Genomic DNA, 19,646 nt, shown 5'->3' with positions numbered 1-19,646 from the left:
GAGAAGCAGGCTCCATGCACCGGGAGCCCAACGTGGGATTTGATCCCGGGTCTCCAGGATCGCACCCTGGGCCAAAGGCAGGCGCCAAACTGCTGCGCCACCCAGGGATCCCGTGTTGTAAGGATTTAATGAAAAGCAGATGGATGAAGATTTAAGAACAGGGTTAGGTTCACGACAATGCTGAACAATGCTCCTTTCCTTTTGTTGATTTCCCCTATTCATTGAATAGCTGCAGTCTAGTTGCTCTTCTGGCTAGCCATTGCATTTCCTGTGTCCCTCAAGCAGTATACCCTAGTTTAGTTTCAGTTTAACACTGGGTCTGCACAGATTGACAAGGTGCCACTGACGCCACTGATCAAAAATTGGCCCCAGCTGTCAGACTCTGAAATGTAAATTCAGCTTCCTTTTTTCCATGTCCTGTGGCAGTGCAGTCATGTCTAGACCTCTCTCCTCTCAAAACTACCTCGATTTTACTTAGAGGAAAATGAGAGGGGACCAGGGAATCCTTAGGGTCTAATATAAATCCCATTTTGAATTAATAATCAAAAAGCTTAACAGTATAACTGATGAGTGGTTTAAAAATTCAGGCTTGGTGGTTTTTGTTGAAAAGATTTTACTTACTTATTCATGAGAGACACAGAGAGAGAAGCAGAGACATAGACAAAGGGAGAAGCAGGCTCCCTGTAAGGAGCCTGATGCAGGACTCGATCCCAGAACCTTAGGATTAGGCCCTGAGCTGGAGGCAGATGCTCAACCACTGAGCCACCCAGGCGTCCCCAGGCTTGGTGGTTTAAATACCAATTCTGCTACTTACTCTTTGTGGGAACTTGAGTGTTATTTAATTGCTTAGCTTCCTCATCTGTAAAATGGGGATTAAAACCCCTAGGACAGGGGATCCCTGGGTGTCTCAGCAGTTCAGCACCTGCCTTCAGCCCAGGGCGTGATCCTGGAGTCCCGTGATCAAGTCCCACATTCTCTCCCTGCGTGGGGCCTGCTTCTCCCCCTGCCTGTGTCTCTGCCTCTCTCTCTCTGCCTCTCTCAGGAATAAATAAGTAAAATCTTAAAAAAAAAAAAAAAAAAAAAAAAAAAAAACCACAAAAAACAAAAACAAAACCCTAGGACAAAAGTATTTAAAAAAAAAAAAACATAATAATCAATGTAAACCACATAGTTCAATTCTTGGCACACAATAGGGAACTGCATTAACCATAATTGTTAAATATCTTCTCTTTACCTTTCAAGTATGTAAATACTGGACGCCTGATCCTTTAGGATTCTTTCACAGAAACTGAAAACAATATTGCTCCAAGGGTCTGCTGTTTTAAATCTCTGTTCTGGTTTGCAAGCATTTTTTTCCTAATGGGTTCTACATTTGCCATTGCCCATGTCCTGCAGAAACAAGCTCAACAATGCCGGAAATAAACAGATATCCCAATTTAATGTTTCGATCTCTTTCTTCCTCTCTCTTCTGTAATAAGCCTATAACGTTTTTATAATAAAGAAAACAAACAGCTAATAAAAGAGTTACTGTGTGGCTCTGATTATCTGACTTTTAGCAGAGGAGCAAATGACGTATCATGTTCTCTAATTTTCACAACTGGTTTACCATCTTCCCTTCCGCCTCCTCTTATTAATCACTAATGTAGAGTTCTTCTTGTTGTGTTTTAGAACTCCTTTTCACTTCCAAGTTTACATTTTTGGAGAGACCAGGGCTGTGCCCACGAAAACGTTCGCTCGGCTTTAGCAAAGCGGGCGAGGCAGCTGCGGTCTGGCCAGGGCCAAAGTCCCCTTCCTCCGCGGGGTGGTGTGGTTGTTCCTGGGCCCAAAGCCACCCACTCATTTTTTTTTTTTTTTTTCCACTTCCTAGATCAACCACTCGCTCTGTACAGGGTGGAGCGTCCCGAAATACCTGGGCGAGGCACCGCAATCCCAATTTCCAGGTTGCAAGACGGAGGGCCAGTACTTTCAGGTTTTCTCTTTCAAGAAATGTATAGAGAGGTCATAAACTCTTAACAATTGAATAAAAGCTAGGAGCATTTTCCTCCAGAAAAAAAAAAAATCATACGAATTTTCTGCATAGAATCTCAAAGTGTTTATAGACTCCCAGAGCCTCTAGATTAAGTCCACAATAGTGGGGGGGGGGGAAGGGTATTAAGGAAGGGGTGAAAATCTTGTATTGAATTCTTAAGCAAATATATGTATATGTGTGTGTGTTGAATATATGTAGATATATATACAGAAGCAGCTGAGAAGGAGGTTATTTTACAAGAGCGCTTTCCTCAAGTAAGTCTGAGTCAGGAGGCGCGGCAGGTCATACAAAGGGACCGCGAGCAACAGGTGGAGCACACCAGGTCCTGCACCCTCAGGAAGCAGCGGGTCCAAGCAACTGGGTGCTGAGAATGAGGAGGGGAAGGGGCGGGGGGCGGCGGGGCTCCACTCACCGTTGCCCACCAAGCTGCGGCCCTTCCGGGCCAGGGTCTGCTGCACCTGCTCCTGGATCCGCAGGCTCTTGGCCGCCTGGCCGCTGCGGCTGCTGCTCCCCGCCAGCTTCAGCTTGGCCTCGGAGGGCAGCGCCAGGCTGGAGCTGTCCAGCTGCCCCAGGATCTGCTGGCCCAGGACTGTCCGGATGTAGCCGCACTCAGTCGGGGAGCCGGGGGCTGCCATGGGGCCGCAGGGGGCGACGAAGCCGCTCGACTGCCGCGAGACCTGCGGACGGAGCTGCAGCGGGGCCCGGGGCACTGGCGCGAGCCCCGCCCCCCGCCCTGGCCACGCCTCCGTCCCGCGCCGGCCCCGCCCCCCGCCCCCGCCCCGCGCCGGGCCTCCGCCCAGGCCCCGCCCCTCCGCCATGGCCACGCCCCCACGCCGCGCCGCTCCTCCGCCCAGGCCCCGCCCCTCCGCCCAGGCCCCGCCCCAGCGCCGCGCCGGCCCCGCCCCCACGCCTGGTGCGAGGCCCGAACCCGGGTGCGCGGTGGGGGGGCGGCTCCGGCCAGGCACGCGCACTCGGCCTGGGAGCGGGGGCGGGGCGGGCCGCGCGCGCAGACACCTGGCGAGTTGGAGGCGCCCGCGGGGAAGGTGGGTGAGAGGCGCGGTCCGCCCGGGCTCGAGCAAACCCGCGGAGTGCCCTCGGGTACCGCCCGGCGGGGCCGTGCCCGGCTCGGGTTGCAGGGCTCCGCGTCCGCGCAGCCCCTGGCGGAGGATGTGATTGCCGCTTAGCTGCAGCGCGGCCGCCCTCTGGGCAGGTGCGCCCTGGAGACTCCTTTCCGATCCTGGGCTGAGATGTGCTTGTGGGATCCCCGGGTGAGCCGTCTATCTGGTTAGGCAGCCTCTGTCTGACTGTCAACGTTTCATGGTTCTCCGGGACCTGAGGGTGAGAAAGGTCAGGCTGCAAGGGCGGTAGGAGGGAAATGTGCCAAGAAGATGATGAGTGTGAAATAAAATGATTTTTTTAAGTTTTTTTTTTTTCCTTCTTCCTACAACTCCAGGGGCTATGTGTTTTTTGCACAGATGCAGTCCCAGAAACATATGTTCTTTCTCATTCAGAGCTTCTGTTTTCTCTTGTAAATACACAAATTGTACCCAGTACACTCTTGCTCACCCACTTCCTTAGGAAGACACCCACGCAGAGAAACTCCAGTAAGAGGCGCTAGAGAAGAGCACGCTTTTAATAGGTGATACTGTTTAATGGCCCTGCTAATGTTGATTAAGTCTTGTTTATGATAGGCTTTTTGTAGGAGGCCCATGGAAGTGACTTCTGACTTTCAGTTGCATCTTCCACAACTTATATTTATCTTGGTATTAATTATGTTTCATGCCCAGTTGACTACTGTGAACTTGAGAGCTAAGCTAAACAGAAAGGGTCCTTAACCTTGAAGTTTACAAGTCACTCATCCTGATTTTCCTCTTTGGACTTGAGAGGCAGAAAGAAAAACATCTATCCTTGGTATTAAGTAAGATGATTTTCCTTTGATTGCTTGGGTTTGCATGCTCACTCTCCTTCAAATCGCTCAATTACCGCCACACTCCATTTGTTCAGGTCTGGAGGGGCTGGAGAACACAGTTCCCCCCTTCTGCTGTGCATACACCTCTGTGCTCACACACACTTAATACACAGGTACGGGTGCTTCCAGGGAGTGAAGAGGGCATCAAGCCCAGACAACAGCTGGCCTTGCGGAATGTAGTCCTGAAGTAGATTATACCTTATGGAGAGTTCAATTACATAGCCAGATGTAAACATTCAGCCCCAATGCTGAGATTCAGTTGAAAAGATCAGTGAACTGCAGGGAGGTGATAGAGACTTCCAACATCAGACTCAGTTCCTGTCCCTTCTTTCTCCCCCTCTCTCTACTCATGGCCCTGATCAGTGCTGCATTGAAAGCTCCAATACCAGCTCCCATAGGGCCAGCTGAGGCATCCTTGTTTTTGTGCCTAGCGACCACTGCCTTTATCTAGAACCCTAACCAGGAGGACTGGAGAGGAATTCTGTTCAAATTATTTATTTGAGCCAGACTTCATTTACTTTTTTTCCTCTCAAGTTGATTTTTTTTCTTTTTACAAGTGTGATGTGGTAATTGACTATCTTACCAGGTAAGTACCAATATTGAACATGTAGAAATTTTGTTGTGGGATAGGCAGATAATTTGACAGGAGGAAGATGGTTAAAAGCCTCACACTTTGAGAGGGAGACTGATCTGGCTTCAGATTTGATCTTGCCCTTTGTAAATAGTGCGTCCTTAAGCAAGTTTCTTCACATTTTTTAAGCCTCAACTCTCTTACCTGTAAAATAGGAGCAATAAAAGTATCTAACATACTTGTGTTATGTTGTGAGGATTAAATGTGTTGCTGTGAGGATTAAATAAATGGTTCATAGAATAACTCAATAAGTAATTGTTTAATCCTCCTTAACAAACATTTTCTGGGATCCACTTTTGGGTTTTCTCACTTCCTTCAGGTCTTTGCTCCTATGCCGACATATCTTAATGAGATGCACACACAGAATCTATCTATCTATCTCCCTTTGCTGCTTAATTTTTTCCCCTACGGCACTTATTTTTATTGAACATGCTTTATGTTTTAATTGTTGATTGTTTCCTACTGGAATATAAGCTTCATGAAAGCAGGGATATTGTTTTGTTCGTTGCTGTTTTCCAGGCCCTCGAATAATGCACACAGGAGACAACAGATATATGTTGGATGAATGAATGAATCATAAAAGCACTTAGTATATTACATTATATAATGAGTGCTCAACAACTGTTAGCAATAATTATTTAGGCTTTCAAACTCTTTTGATGACTTGTTATCTTTTAAAAAGTCACTTAGATATCATTATATATTCTAGGTATTGTACTAATTAGCTGTGTACATTTCCCTGTAAATAAAAACTAGACTATTTTTTGAAAAAAAAAACTATTTTTTGAATACATTCATAATTTAATGGTTCAGTAAAACAACCTCTTTGAAAATAAGATAAACATAAATTCATTAAAAGGATCTCTTTGGACATGACAATACTATTGCAATAGTAATAGTTAATTACAGGGTGAGGAAGTATGCAGACTCTGGGATTGTGCCCCAAAATACAGAATAGATGTGTTTAGAGGTGCACTCCCAACAGGGTGCCAGTCCGGTCTTGTTCTTAGCATTTCCTGGGGAAGCTGCCTAGCTGACCTCCTAAATTGTGAACAAGCCCTCAGATTAACTGCTAAGGGCAGTTTCTGGCCATCAAATTGTGGCATAGAAATAAAATACTGTGAATACTTATGTGGTATTTGGATGTTCTGTAATCTGCTACTTTTTAGTATTTTGGTTCAGTTTTGAAAATGCTTATTTTTTTTGTTTTTTATTTATCAACAGAAACTAATTAAAGGGGGGAAAAGGTGAAATCACAGAAATGCAGAAGTGGATTGTAAATAACAGATAACTGAATTATGAGGTTACTTCTGCTGGAAATCTGCAATAAGGATTCAAAAAATTCTTGAGGGATCCCTGGGTGGCTCAGCTGTTTAGCGTTGCCTTCAGCCCAGGACGTGATCCTGGAGTCCCGGAATCGAGTCCCACATCAGCCTCCCTGCATGGAGCCTGCTTCTCCCTCTGCCTGTGTCTCTGCCTCTCTCTCTCTCTCTCTCTCTCTCTCTGTCTCTCATGAATAAATAATTTCAAAAAAATCTTGAGATTTAAATTTGCATTTTTATTTGATTTGTACATTATAGCCTTAAAGCACTAATATTTTATTGTTTTCATGTCTACAATTAGGTTTTCCACAGAGTAATCCTTATTTTCTTTAACCTGTTATAAATTCCAATATGGGAAATTCCAATATGCACAAAATTCAGGAAGTTACTAGAAGACTATAGTATAAATTTTAGAGTGGAAATAATATTTTAATGAAGAACATTAATGGCATCAGAATCTTTGATTCATATTTTAAAAAATAAACTTTTGGGGTGCCTGGATGCCTCAGTTGATTAAGCATCTGCCTTCTGCTAAGGTCATGATCCCAGGGTTCTGAGATTGAGACCATATTTGGCTCCCTGCTCAGCGGAGAGCCTGCTTCTCTCTCTGCCTGCTGCTTCCTCTGCTTAGTCTCTCTCTCTCTGTCAAATAAATACATAAAATCTTAAAAATAAATAAAAAATAAACTAATACATTTTCATGAGTATCTTCTCTCATGAAACATTTTCCTGTTATAATCTGTAGGCTATTAATATCTATTGCTTTTATTTATTTTTAAATATTTTATTTACTTATTAGAGAGCAAGAGCAGAGCATGAGCATGACCATGAGCAGAGGGAGGGGCAGAGAGAGGGGTGAAGCAAACTTCCTGCTGAATGTAGAGCCCAACAAGGGGCTCCAACCCAGGACCCCAAGATTATGATTTGAGCCAAAGTCAGATGCTCAACTGACTGAGCAACCCAGGTGCCCTGATATCTATTGTTCTAAAAAAATATTTCCTTAATTAGTATAAAAGACCTGGCAGATAGAAAATTTAAAATAAACCTTGGGTTTCATTTCTCCTGTTAGTAAATGGGTATGTTGCCAAGGCAAAGGGTAACAGTTCCATCATTAGCCACATACAGTGAAACTGAATCAGGAATGGGTAAGGAAGCTGTGAACATGTGCATGCTGAGCACCACTCTCTCATGGTGGCTGTGAGGATTCAGGTGTTCATCTTTAATGCAGATGTTCATCTTGTCTGCCATTTTGAATATATTCTGAAAATTATTCTTTTTAAAGACCCCAAATGTGATGTGGGAAGTGGAAACCAGTTGGGCACTTTTGAGGGCTGGCAATGAGAAATTTGTTCATAGTTATTGAGGCTTTCAAGATGACTGGGTGGTTCAGTTGGTACAGCATGAGACTCGATCTTAGGGTTAGAACCTCAAGCCTCACACTGGATGTAGAGTTTACTTAAAAGAGGCTCAGTTGGTTGAGCGTCTGCCTTCGGCTCAGGTCGTGATCCCAGGAACCTGGGATCGAGTCCCACATTGGGCTCTCTGCTCAGCAGGGAGCCTGCTCCTCCCTCTTGCTCATGCTGGCTCTCTCTCTCAAAGAAATAAAATCTTACCAAAAAAAAAAAAAAAAGGAAGAAGACAGTTCCTTTAATCATGACTCATGGGCTTGTATGTGCTCAGTTCCTTTTGAGTAGATGACTCCAGCTGCTACATTAATGGCTGTCAGATCTTTCATCTGATGGCCAGAGAGTCTAAAGGGAGGGAACAACTTGGTGGATTTCCACCATACATTCCTGGTTTTATAAGAAACTATGTTCCTCACTTTGTCTCTGCCATACAATCTAGCAATGAGATAGCTAGCAAGTGCTCAATATATAGCCTATTGAGTATAACCTCTCACCTAAGGGCATTTTGATTAATTAGTTTGCCTTGAGTGGGCCCAGGTGCAGCTGAGCAAAGGGAACCTGAAGGAGGTGGCTTGACCTGAAACAGAATCTCAGTGTGATTTGAATGACTAGGAGGGAACAATGTTTAATGATTTTTAACCTTATGAAGGTATCAGAGAAATTCAGAAAAAATGATTTCCTATAACTTTAAAGAGGATCTAACACTGCAGTGTCACACATTGTTTAAATTTTAAAAGTTACTTCATTATACACTTTTTGAATTGATTGGAAATTATTTGAATGTAAAATATTGATTATATGTGTATTTCATTAATGAATAAATTACCTTCATGTTTAATTTGTGCCCTTTCCCATACATACTATTATTTCCTTGAAATTCTATAAATGGAGATACTACATTCTGTATAAAAAAATAATACTAATAATCTGGCTTGGATTTTATTTTTTTTAAGATTTTATTTATTTATTCATGAGAGACACAGAGAGACAGGCAGAGACACAGGCAGAGGGAGAAGCAGGCTTTCTGTGGGGAGCCCGATGTGGGACTTGATCCTGGGACCCCAGGACCACACCCTGAGCCAAAGGCAGATGCTCAAACACTGAGCCACCCAGGCGTCCCTGGCTTGGATTTCAAAAGCCCCATTTCCCCTACTTTTTTTCTTTCACAAACATCATCATAGAACGATATTTTAAAACATCCTCGTAGAGGGATATAATGTGTGCTTGAGGCCAGACAGTACTGGATTTGATCTGTTTCCTTACTGTGTAACCTTAGGCAATCTACTTAAATTCACTGAGTTTCAATTTCTTTGTTTGGAATGTCCTATCATTAATAGTATTGGCCTCTCAGGGTTGTTAAGAAGATTCATGTAGATAGTAAATATAAAACACTTAGATCTCCTAGTCCACATTTAGTTCAGTTATCAACAATTACAAATCCAACATTTTGGAGTTTAAAACAACAATGATTTCTTTCTCATGATCTAGTGGTTGACTCAACAGTTCTATGGGTTTGGCCTGTGTTCACTCATGGCTGAAGTCAGCTGGTGGCACGGCTGGTGCTGGAGAGCCTAAGACAGCTACACTCATGAGTCTGCTGGCACAGCTAGGATGGTTGATCCTCTTTCCACGTGGCCTCCCATTATCTAGGAGGCTAGTTAGGCTTCTTTACAGGGTAGTCTTGAGTAGCATTCTAAGAGAACAAGAGCAGCAGTAATAGGCCTTTTTAGGCCTAGGCTCTGGCACTTGCTCAATGTTGTTTTGACCACACTGAATTGGTTAAAGCAAGTTCAAAACAAGCCCAGATTCAAGGAGTGGGGGAAGAGATGCCACCCATTAAGGGAGAGGCTACAAAGTTGTATTATAAGGTGTGTGCATGGAGGGATGGCAGAGGATGTGCTAGACATCTTTGCAGACCATCTAAAACCCTTAGTGCTCAATAAACGGTAGCTGCTGTTATTATTTATCATTATCAAGAATTGGTGTATTTCGGGGATGCCTGGGTGGCTCAGTGGTTGAGCATCTGCCTTCAGCTCAGGGCATGATCCTGGGGTTCTGGAATTGAGTCCTGTATCAGGCTCCCTGAGGGAAGCCTGCTTCTCCCTCTGCAATGTCTCTTCCTCTCTCTCTGTGTCTTTCATGAATAAATAAATAGAATCTTAAAAAAAAAGAAAAAAAGAATTGTTATATCTCTCAGAACTTAGCAGGAATGTTATCTTTTGATGGCGGAACAAAGCCAAAGGAAATCAATCTTCATTTATCTATAGTGAGGGGATCCCTGTAGCTCTCTGCCTGTTATATCAGTGGAGTTGAAACTCTATTCAGAGAACACTTGGATATCTTTAGAAATCAAGTGCAATTAATCCACACATGTTTCATTGGCTGTGAAGCATTCCCTGCTGGTCCTCTACTGGTTCAAACGTGGGTGGAGTTCCAGTCTGTGTACCATCTCAGTGCTGTCACTGGAGCTTGACTGATCATCATCTTGGATTTTATTCAGAGTATACTCATTAATAACTTTAAAAACACATAATTGAATCTGAAAAGTGATTAATAGCATAGTTTAATTTTATTGTGTCATTCCTACTTATAATAAGAGAAAAATACACAATACCCTTACAATAGTAAGAAACGTTTGCTCTTCACTTGAAATATAGTTGCAATAATACAAAAGAACAGCAATTTCCAAGAGAGGGTGTGAATGAGGAAGAATAGACAATTGCTATTCCAACCCCATTATTTTACATTCATATTCCATTGTCATATTGGTGCAATCCGCTATACAAAATAGCATAAAAAGGCCCCTTAAAGGGTTCCGTGGGTGACTGAGTCAGTTAAATGTCTGCCTTAGGCTCAAGTCATGATCCCAGGGTCCTGGGATTGCCCCCACATCTCGTTTCTTTCTCAGTAGGGAGCCTTCTTCTCCCTCTCCCTCTGCCTTCCTCTCCCCCTGCTTGTGCTCTCTCTCTGTCAAATAAAGAAATAAAATCTTTTTAAAAATGTGCCTTACTGGCAATAAATATTTATTTCTCCCAGTTCTGGGGTCTAGGAGTCCAAGATCAAGACATTAGCAGATTCGATGTCTGGTGAGAACCCACTTCCTGAATCACAGAAGGCATCTTTTCACTGTGTCCTCACTTGGCAGATGGGGAAGATATCTCTTTTTTTTTTTCTTTTAATTTTTATTTATTTATGATAGTCTCACAGAGAGAGAGGGAGAGAGGCAGAGACACAGGCAGAGAGAGAGGCAGGCTCCATGCACCGGGAGCCCGACGTGGGATTCGATCCCGGGTCTCCAGGATTGCGCCCTGGGCCAAAGGCAGGCGCCAAACCGCTACGCCACCCAGGGATCCCAGATATCTCTTTTTTATAAGAGCACTACTCCCATCCATGAGGGCTTGGTCCTCCTGACCCAACCACCTCTCAAAGGCCCCACCTCCTAACACCATCACATTGGGCTTTAGGTTTCACATATTAGGGAACACAAACAATCAGACCATACCAACTATGTTCTTTTCTCTTCTGTTAGGTCTATAGCCTCAATTTAAAAATTGTCCAGGTAAGGTTTAGGTGGTGGGGCTAAATGTCCTTTCTCATATCTTGATGAAATACCCCTGTGTATTAGTTCTTTCCTTTTCCTGGGAGATGCTTTCTCCTTACTGTCATGAGGTTGATTTCTTTCTGCCATTCAGATCTGTTTAAATATCTCCTCCTCAGAAAAAATTTCCCTGGTAGGCTCATTTGGTGGAGCATACTACACTTGATCTTGGAGTCATGAGTTTGAGCCATACAATGGGTGTAGAGCTAAGAAGAAGAGGAAGAAGAGGAAGAAGAGGAAGAAGAGGAAGAAGAAGAAGAAGAAGAAGAAGAAGAAGAAGAAGAAGAAGAAGAAGAAGAAGAAGAAGGAGAAGAAGGAGAAGAAGAAAGAAGAAGAAGAAGGAGAAGGAGAAAGAAGAAGAAGGAAGAAGAAGGAAGAAGAAAAGAAAGAAGAAAGAAAGAAAAGATTTTCCCTGGTCAAGCAGTCTGAAGTAGCTACCCTACCACTCTCTACAAAGCATTTACCTGTCCTGATAGTTGTCTTCTTTATAGAAGTATATATGTTCATAGATGTTATTTCCCTACTAGAATGTAAGATTCCTGCAAGCAGGAACTTTTTTTTTTAATAAATTTTATTTACTTATTCATTCATGAGAGACACAGAGAGAGAGAGAGAGAGAGAGGCAGAGACACAGGCCGAGGGAGGAGCAGGCTCCACGTAGGGAGCCCAACATGGGACCCCATCCCAGGTCTCCAGGATCACGCCCTAGGCCGAAAGCAGTGCCAAACCACTGAGCCACCGGGGCTGCCCAAGCAGGAACTTTTTGTTCACCAATTCATCTGTAGTGCTGAGAATCTATAGTAAACTCACAGTATTTGTTAAATGAACGTATAATAGGAATACACTTTAGTTTTAGTTCTTCTCTCTTCTTTAATACAGTTTAAATGTGGGGGTGCCTGGGTGGCTTAGCGGGTAGGCATCTGCCTTTGGCTTTGGTCGTGGTCCTTGGGTCCTGAGATCAAGTCCGCATCGGGCTCCCTGCGGGGAGTTTGCTTCTCCCTCTGCCTGTGTCTCTGCCTCTCTCTGTGTCTCACATAAATAAATAATCTAAAAAAAAAAATACAGTTTAAATGTGAGAACAATTTTTTTGTGTGTCTTTTCCTGGTGAAAAAAAGGTTTAAATGAAGGATGGGATTCTGATTTACTTATTTCATTGTTATTTTTTTTTAACTTAATGCTTTGAGTAATGATCTGTTAAATGAAGGTAAGGTTAAGCAATCATTTGTTTTCACAATTTGTTTTTCTCCTGGAACCTGAAACCCAGAGCTTACTGTAAATCTCCCAGAGCCACCCCCTTTCAGGGATCATGTGGAAATCTTATAAGGGGCAAAGGCCCTTTGGAAAGCACTGGATTTCCATGGTTTCAGGGACAGGTCTAGACAGAACACATACTTCTGCATCTTTGAGTTCACTTGTTTCATTTTTACAACCCAAGCTTTCTTGCAGCAACGAAATTCCTTAATATCATCTACTTAATTGAATTAAACTGATTCAAATTTAGAACCTGTCCAGTTCTTTTTTTTTGTTTTGTTTTGTTTGTTTTTTGAGACAGAGAGAGCATAGGAGTGCTGGGTGGGAGGAGGTGGGCAGGGGCACAGAGGGACAGGGTTAGAGAGGATCTCAAGCAGGCTCCATGACCAGCATGCAACCCAATAGGGGGATCAATCTCATGACCCTAAGATCATGACCCAGGCAGAAATCAAGAGTCGGTCACTGAACCCCATAGTTCTGCTCTTTTTAAGCTTAAAGTGTTATAGCTCAGATAGCAGAAAACTTTTCGAAGAAATATTCTGGCCATAGAACTGAAGTCAATTAGGATTCCTAGTGAGGGCAGCCCGTGTGGCTCAGTGGTTTAGCATAGCACTGCCTTTGGCCCAAGGCATGATCCTGGAGTCCCCAGATTGAGTCTTACGTCGGGCTCCCTGCATGGAGCCTGCTTCTCCCTCTGCCTGTGTCTCTGGCTCTCTCTCTCATGAGTAAATAAATAAAATCTTAAAAAAAAAAAAAAGGAATCCTAGTGATTATCCTATGATACAGAAAAGGTAGAAATGAAGTCTTTCTGAAGTTATGACTGTGGCAACAGCTTCCATGAAAATGGTTTAGAATTATTTGCTGGGTAGTTTGAACGGCCTTGCTAATATTTCAATGTCATATATTTCAGCAGAAACATCAAGCTTTGAGGCCATGATTAACAACATAATTATTGACTCAATAAACCAGATTTAAAGATGTTACCAGGAAAGTACTTAAGTGGGAAAGTGACCCCTTCAGCAATCAGTTGCATAAAGTGTCAAGCCAACATTAATTATCCTGGCATTCAAGATCTTTCTCATTAGCCTCGCCCTACCAAGATGACTTTGTCTCATAGTATGGAACTCTCCAGACCAAACATTCTTTAAAAGCAGCCAGGCTAAAATTCTTCTCACACCTGAGTTGTTGGTATTCATTTCCTCCTATTTTTGGTGGCTGCCAGTTTATGTCTACCTGTCTTTGTTTTTTTTTTTTTTTAATTTTATTTATTTATGATAGTCACACAGGGAGAGAGAGAGAGAGAGAGAGAGAGGCAGAGACACAGGCAGAGGGAGAAGCAGGCTCCATGCACCGGGAGCCCGATGTGGGATTTGATCCCAGGTATCCAGGATCGCGCCCTGGGCCACAGGCAGGCGCCAAACCGCTGCGCCACCCAGGGATCCCTCTACCTGTCTTTGAAGGTCCAATTTGTTTCCCCTTCCTAACAAGGCTGACTTCATCTGCTCTTATGGGTTCCCCTATGCCCCACCCCCAGACTCCTTAGAATCATTTGGATTTGCCTCCTGAGAATTAGATGAGATGACAATTTTTTATTTTCCTTAAAAGATTTTATTTATTTGAGAAAGAGAGAGATAGTGACAGAGAGTATGAGTGAGCGGGGAGGACAGGGAGAAGCAGGCTCCCCACTGAGCAGGGAGCCCGATTGGATTTGGAGCTCCATCACAGGACTCCCAGATCTGAAGACAGACACTTAATCAACCAAGCCACCCTGAGATGACATTTTTAAAGAGCTCAGCCTGAAAAAAAAAAAAAAAAAATTAAAAAAAAAAAGCTCAGCCTGGAGTTCAGAATAAACTTGCTTGTTTTAGGTTTGTTTGCATTCTGCATTCTTAAAGATGAAGAAATGAAAAATTAATAGTAAATGCACAATGAATAAAGAACTATAGTATAACGGTTAAGAGGTTAGCCTCTGGAATTAGATAAACCTGAATTCTTTTCCTTATCTGCTATTTAATACTTATTAAACCTTGGTCAGGTTATTAGACTTCTCTAAGCCTTAGTTTCTGGCTTGAAGACAGGGATAATAAATACTACCATATTATTAGGGTTAATGTGACAATTACAATAACAGGAAAATTCTTTCTAAACCATAAAGCCCTATGTGTTAAATATCATTTTGCATCTTTTAGAATTTTTAGATATGTGCCGTCAAAGTAACAGATTTGTTTTAAAGCTGCAACATGCAAGACAGTAGCTAGGAACTTGGTATGCAAAAAGAATAAGGCACATTCTTGCCCTAGAGGCCTTTCTATCATAGATAAGGAGAAAAAACAAAAATATGTCAAAAGCTAAATAACAATAGGATGTCAAAAATTATTCAAAGCAACAATAAAGGGGATGGTACAGGATGATCTGCCAAATAAATTGGAAAGATAAGTAGTATTCCTGAAGTCCCAGGCATAAGAGATTGCTTTCCAGTTGGCGCAATAAGTATAGAGATTGTGGTAGGTTATTCATTGAGCTGGATCTTGAGGGTAGGTAGGATTTAATTAGGTGGAACGTGGTAGAGGGTTTTAAGAAGGTGGGCAGCAGAAGTGTGGAGCTAGTAAAGTGTGATAGTTGTAAGGCTGATAAGGAAAGTAGTCTGACTAGAGTGATTCTGGCCAGCGTTCCCAAACTAGTTGAACATTAGAATCAAAGAGGAAACTTTAAAAATTATACAGATGCCTCTGTTCCAGTGCAGACCAATTAAATCAGAATCTGTAGGGTTGAAAAAGCTTTCAAGGAGATGCTGATGAACACCGAGGTTTGAAAAAAGGATAAAAAGGATTTAGTGAGCCATAAAGGGAGAAATTTAGTTGAGGTCCGAACCACAAAGGCCTTAATGTTAGGAGTAGATTTTGTACTTTATACAACACTGTGTCTCAAACTTTAATGATGTATGAATATTTTTTTTAAAAAAAGAAAAGTGTCTCTGGGGACCCTATGAGAAAAACCGCAGAAGTCAGTGAAGAGTCATAGAAAGTTTTGGGAGTGAAGGTGCTCTGAGGTATGAATCTGAGATTCTGATCTCTTTATTTGTAAGTCTCTGGAATGGCCTGGGAGGGAAAGAAAAGTGGAGATGAGTTGGTAAACTAAGAGTCCTCAGCTGCAGTGCAGGAGTTATGGGGGTCATAAGGTGATTCCGGGGCTATAGAGCATATGTTTTCTTAGCCAAATGCAGAGGAAGGGATGGTAGCAGAAGAATTTGTTCTGTAGGAGTGATGTTTAGCAGCTTTCAAAAGGCCCCTAAAAAGTTTGGTTGTTTAGGAGATTAAGACTGCTTCTTTTATTTTCACTGTCTCCTTTGGTTCTCTACACAAACAACTCTTGGGATGTTTTTGCAACTGTCTTGCTTGAGAATTCCAAATTTCCAGTCCTCCTTTAAACAGCTATTCCTGTATAACTTTTCTCTGGTCAGCTTAAACATTCAGAGTAGTGGTTTTTAAGGCATGGTCTACAGACCCTTAGGGATCCCTGAGTCCCTTTTAGAGATCTGCAAAGTAAAACTATTTTCATAGTGATAGTGAAACTTCCTCTGCCTTTTCTGCTCTGTTGACATTTGCTCTGACTGTGGAGAGGAATGCCAGGTGAAATAGCACAAGGCAGTGGTCCTGCCCTGCCCTAGGAGCGTGGCCCCATGGCCTGCCCTCTCGACTGCCACACACTTGCATGAGAGAAGAGAATACCAGTTTCACTTAGGAATATCATTCATGGAAGAGTAACAATTATTAATTCTGTTAAATCTTGACCCTTGAGTACATGCCTTTTAGAAATTCTGTATGACAGGCTCCCAGCTGGATCAGTTGGTAGAACATGTGACTCTTTTCTTTTTTTTTTTTTTAAAGATTTTACTTATTTATTCATGAGAGACACACAGAGAGAGGCAGAGACACAGGCAGAGGGAGAAGCAGGCTCCCTGTGGGGAGCCTGATGCGGGACTCGATTCCAGGACCCCTGGATCACCACCTGAGCCAAAGGCAGATGCTCAACCACTAAGCCACCTAGGCCCCCCAACATGTGACTCTTGATCTCAGGGTAGGAGTTCAAGCCCCATGTTGGATATAGAGTTGACTTAAAAAAAGTTCTGTATGACGAATTGGAGGTACACATAGAACTGCTGCTGTGTACAAAAGTCTGAGGATTGTCCTGAGAAAAAGCATGTGTGCATCTGTTTGAGCTGTTAGGGAAAATGTGATAGCATTTTTCACTTGTAAGAAGGACTGACAAAATATAATTATTCAGATTTGGGTATTTGGCAGGTATTTTCTTAAAAATAAATGAAGCCTGTCAATTCAAAGACATCAACCACAAGTATTTATTACAAATGACAAGATTCAAACTTTTAAGTAAAAATAAGAACTTTGGAAAAATGTGTCCCCATTGTGACCTTAAAAGCCTCCCATATTTTTCTGAGATTGATGGTCTTATTAATAAATATGAATTTTTTGTTATTGTATAATAAGATACAATAAATATTGTATCAACATTTAGAAGAAATACATAACTCAGTGAACCAACATTTCTGTTACAGTCCTGCATGGGTGAAAGAGCTAGTCAGAGTGCTAAATAGACAAATGGATTTTAATGTAGATAGTAAGAAAAATTCATTAATGTAATTTCAGATTCCACATCACAACTAATTTTAAGATTCTACCATTTAACTTTTCATTTAATATCAAAGAAAATGTTCATAAATATCCCAAAAGGCTACTAAACCATTCCACCCTTTTCCAACTATGTATCTGTCCGAGGCTGGATTTTTTCCCTACACTTCAATAAAAGAACTTATCCAACAGATTAACTATAGAAGCAGGCAGGAGATTCCAGCTGTCTCATTATTATTGTTGTTTTTATAAAAGCTTTTATTTATTTATTCATGAGAGACACACACAGAGAGAGGCAGAGATACAGGCAGAGGGAGAAGCAGGCTCCATGAAGGGAACCTGATGCGGGAGACTCGATCCCGGGACTCCAGGATCATGCCTTGACTGAGCCAAAGGCAGACACTCAACTGCTGAGCCACCCAGGTGTCCCTTATTGTTGTTCTTAAAAAAAAAAAAGTAATCTCTACACCCATTGTAGGGCTTGAACTCATGACTGGTCAAGAGTCGCTTACTCTACTGACTGAGCCAGGTGGGTACCACAAGAATCTAGTTGTCTTACATTGGCTTCAAATGTATGAAAATTTCACTCTGGTCACTAAATTTTTTCGTATTGGAAAATACAGTTATCTTTCCCAGAAATATGCCATTTATGCTTATAATGGTTCCGTTATTTTGAAAAATTCTCAGTTTTAATTTCTAATACAATAAATATTGATAGACATGGCCAGCATAATCAAAAGCACTTTGGGTTTTTAAAGAAAAAGTGCAAAAAAAAAAAAAAAAAAGGAAAAGAAAAGAAAAGAAAAGAAAAAGAGTGTAAAGAGTTATGGAGACCAAAAAGTTTGAGAACTGCTGGTTTAATTGACGTTGTTCCATATACTTCTGTTGTTTTCTATCTCTCTCTCTCTCTCTCTCTCGTTTTTTTTTTTTTTTTTTTTTTTTTTTTTTTTTTACTATATATGCTGCTGAAGCGAGCACTATTGTTTTCTATCAAATGAGAGCTGATGGCAGGGGAAGAGATACGCTACAAAAGGTATCGTGGCTGTTCCTCAAAAAGTTAAACACAATTACCATGTGATCCAGCAATTCCACTTTTAGGTATACCAAAAAGAATTAAAGCTGCTACTCAATGGAATGGATAAGTCATGGAGATTAAACATATAGCATGGGGAATATAGTCAATGTCATTGTAGTAGCATTGTAGAGTGACAGATGGTAGCTATACTTGTTAGGAGCATAACATAATGTATAGAGAAATTGAATCACTATGTTGTATACCTGAAACTAATGTCACTTTGTATGTCAACTACCCTTCAAAAAAAAGGGGGGGGGGAGAAAAAAATAAGAGAATCCTGCTACTCACATGTTCATAGCAGCACTATTCAAATTAGCCAAAGACGGAAATACCCCAAATGCCCATCAAGAGGTGAATGATGAACAAATCATGATGTACACATATAATAAAATGGTATTCAGCCTTAAAGAGGAATGAAATACTAATACATGCTACAACACAGATGGACCTTGAAACCATTATGCTAACTAAAAGCCACACACAAAATATCACATACTGTATGATTCCATTTATATAAAATATTTGGAATACATAAATCCATAGAGATAGAAAGCAGATTGGTGGTTGCCAGGAGCTGAGGGATAGGTAAAGGGAGTAACTGCTTAATGAGTACAAGGTTTCCCTTTGGAGTGACAAAAAATGTTGAAGCTAAAAGAAAAAAAAAAGTTGAAATTTAGTTAGAAGTGGTGGTTGTACACTATTGTGGATGTAATTTATGCCACTGAATTATTCACTTGAAATCAGTTAATTTTATGTTAGGTGAATCTCACTTTAATTAAAAAAAAAATCACAGCTGGGTCATCACCAGATACAGGACCTGATACTCTAGCATAGATTCAGAATATCTTTTTCAATTTTAGTCAAGTTAGCACAATGAATGATATCTGTTTTCTTTCTGTTGGAAGTGTTTCAAGTATCTGGTGCTAGTATAATCATTGTTTTGGCTATTCTCAGACTTAGCAATGCAATTTTTGCTTTGATACTCTTCCCAGTTGTTATGTCAGGAAAAAGGCAGAATTAGGCAGCATGTTAAAATTGAATCAGTATTTCTTACATAAATGATCTGTTTTCAGTCACAAATCTCTTTTGAAGTCTAAAAGCAAACAAAAAACTTGAGATTGTTGACATGTTCTACAGTAGAGCTGAAAGGCACTGAGCTGTTGTTGAAAGAATACAAGAAGGCATCACAATCTTCAATTTATTAGCTAATGGCAGGGCCACTGGTTGTGTTTTTGTCCCAAGTATGGGTTTTTCTGTCCCTCAAGCTGCAAAATTTTGGAAATGTCCCAAACGTGTTGGATTGTCACACAGCAGTGGCTCAGAGTTCTGGGGTTTGTTATTGATTGACGTCTCTACCCTAGTAACCAGAAACCATATGACTCACCAAGGAGATTGCATATTATGTCACTATGCAGGCTCTTAAATGTAACTTGTAGTCTGATCTTCCTTCAAGTTGGCACACTGAGTACTTAATGAATTGATAAGTAGTATGGTGATCGTATTTCTGATAAAACAAAACAGCATCTAAAAGAGCAAAAACCAAAGAAGGTATCTGCATTAGAATTTCTGACTTTAAGTTTGGGTTATGTGGGTAGAGGAGGCAAAATTCTGGCTTCAATTTCTTCATTTGTAAAGCTCCATTGATGGTACTAGTCAAGGGAAGCTGGGTGGCTCAGTCAGTTCAGTGTCTGCCTTTGGCTCAGGTCATGATCTTGGACT

General features: G+C 41.6%; 1 protein-coding gene and 1 long non-coding RNA gene across 5 annotated transcripts in view; both read right to left on the bottom strand.

Annotated features, from left to right (window-relative positions):
• The window catches only part of PKP2 (plakophilin 2), an 87,903-nt gene extending 85,133 nt beyond the window's left edge, over positions 1-2,770 (bottom strand). Inside the window, exon 1 of one of the 2 annotated variants that reach the window (XM_072798394.1) lies at positions 2,442-2,770. In XM_072798394.1, coding sequence (XP_072654495.1) covers positions 2,442-2,664 — 223 coding nt within the window. In that variant the 5' untranslated portion in view covers positions 2,665-2,770. The remainder of the gene's footprint in view (positions 1-2,441) is intronic. The other variant, XM_072798396.1, reaches the window with a different exon arrangement.
• Positions 2,771-3,038: 268 nt separating this feature from the next.
• Positions 3,039-19,646, bottom strand: part of LOC140617284 (uncharacterized) — a 42,239-nt gene continuing 25,631 nt past the window's right edge. The window contains exons 2-3 of one of the 3 annotated variants that reach the window (XR_012017527.1): positions 19,312-19,451; positions 3,039-3,361 (exon numbers count right to left, since the gene is read on the bottom strand). This is a non-coding gene — a long non-coding RNA (uncharacterized lncRNA). Of the gene's footprint in view, positions 3,362-9,479; positions 9,897-18,467; positions 18,576-19,311; positions 19,452-19,646 lie in introns of those variants that run through there. The other 2 variants (XR_012017529.1, XR_012017528.1) reach the window with 2 other exon arrangements.

Source organism: Canis lupus, chromosome 25 (genome assembly GCF_048164855.1).
Source record: "Canis lupus baileyi chromosome 25, mCanLup2.hap1, whole genome shotgun sequence".
In the NCBI taxonomy this organism is placed as follows: Eukaryota; Metazoa; Chordata; class Mammalia; order Carnivora; family Canidae; genus Canis; species Canis lupus.
This window is presented reverse-complemented; position numbering and strand designations above follow the sequence as displayed.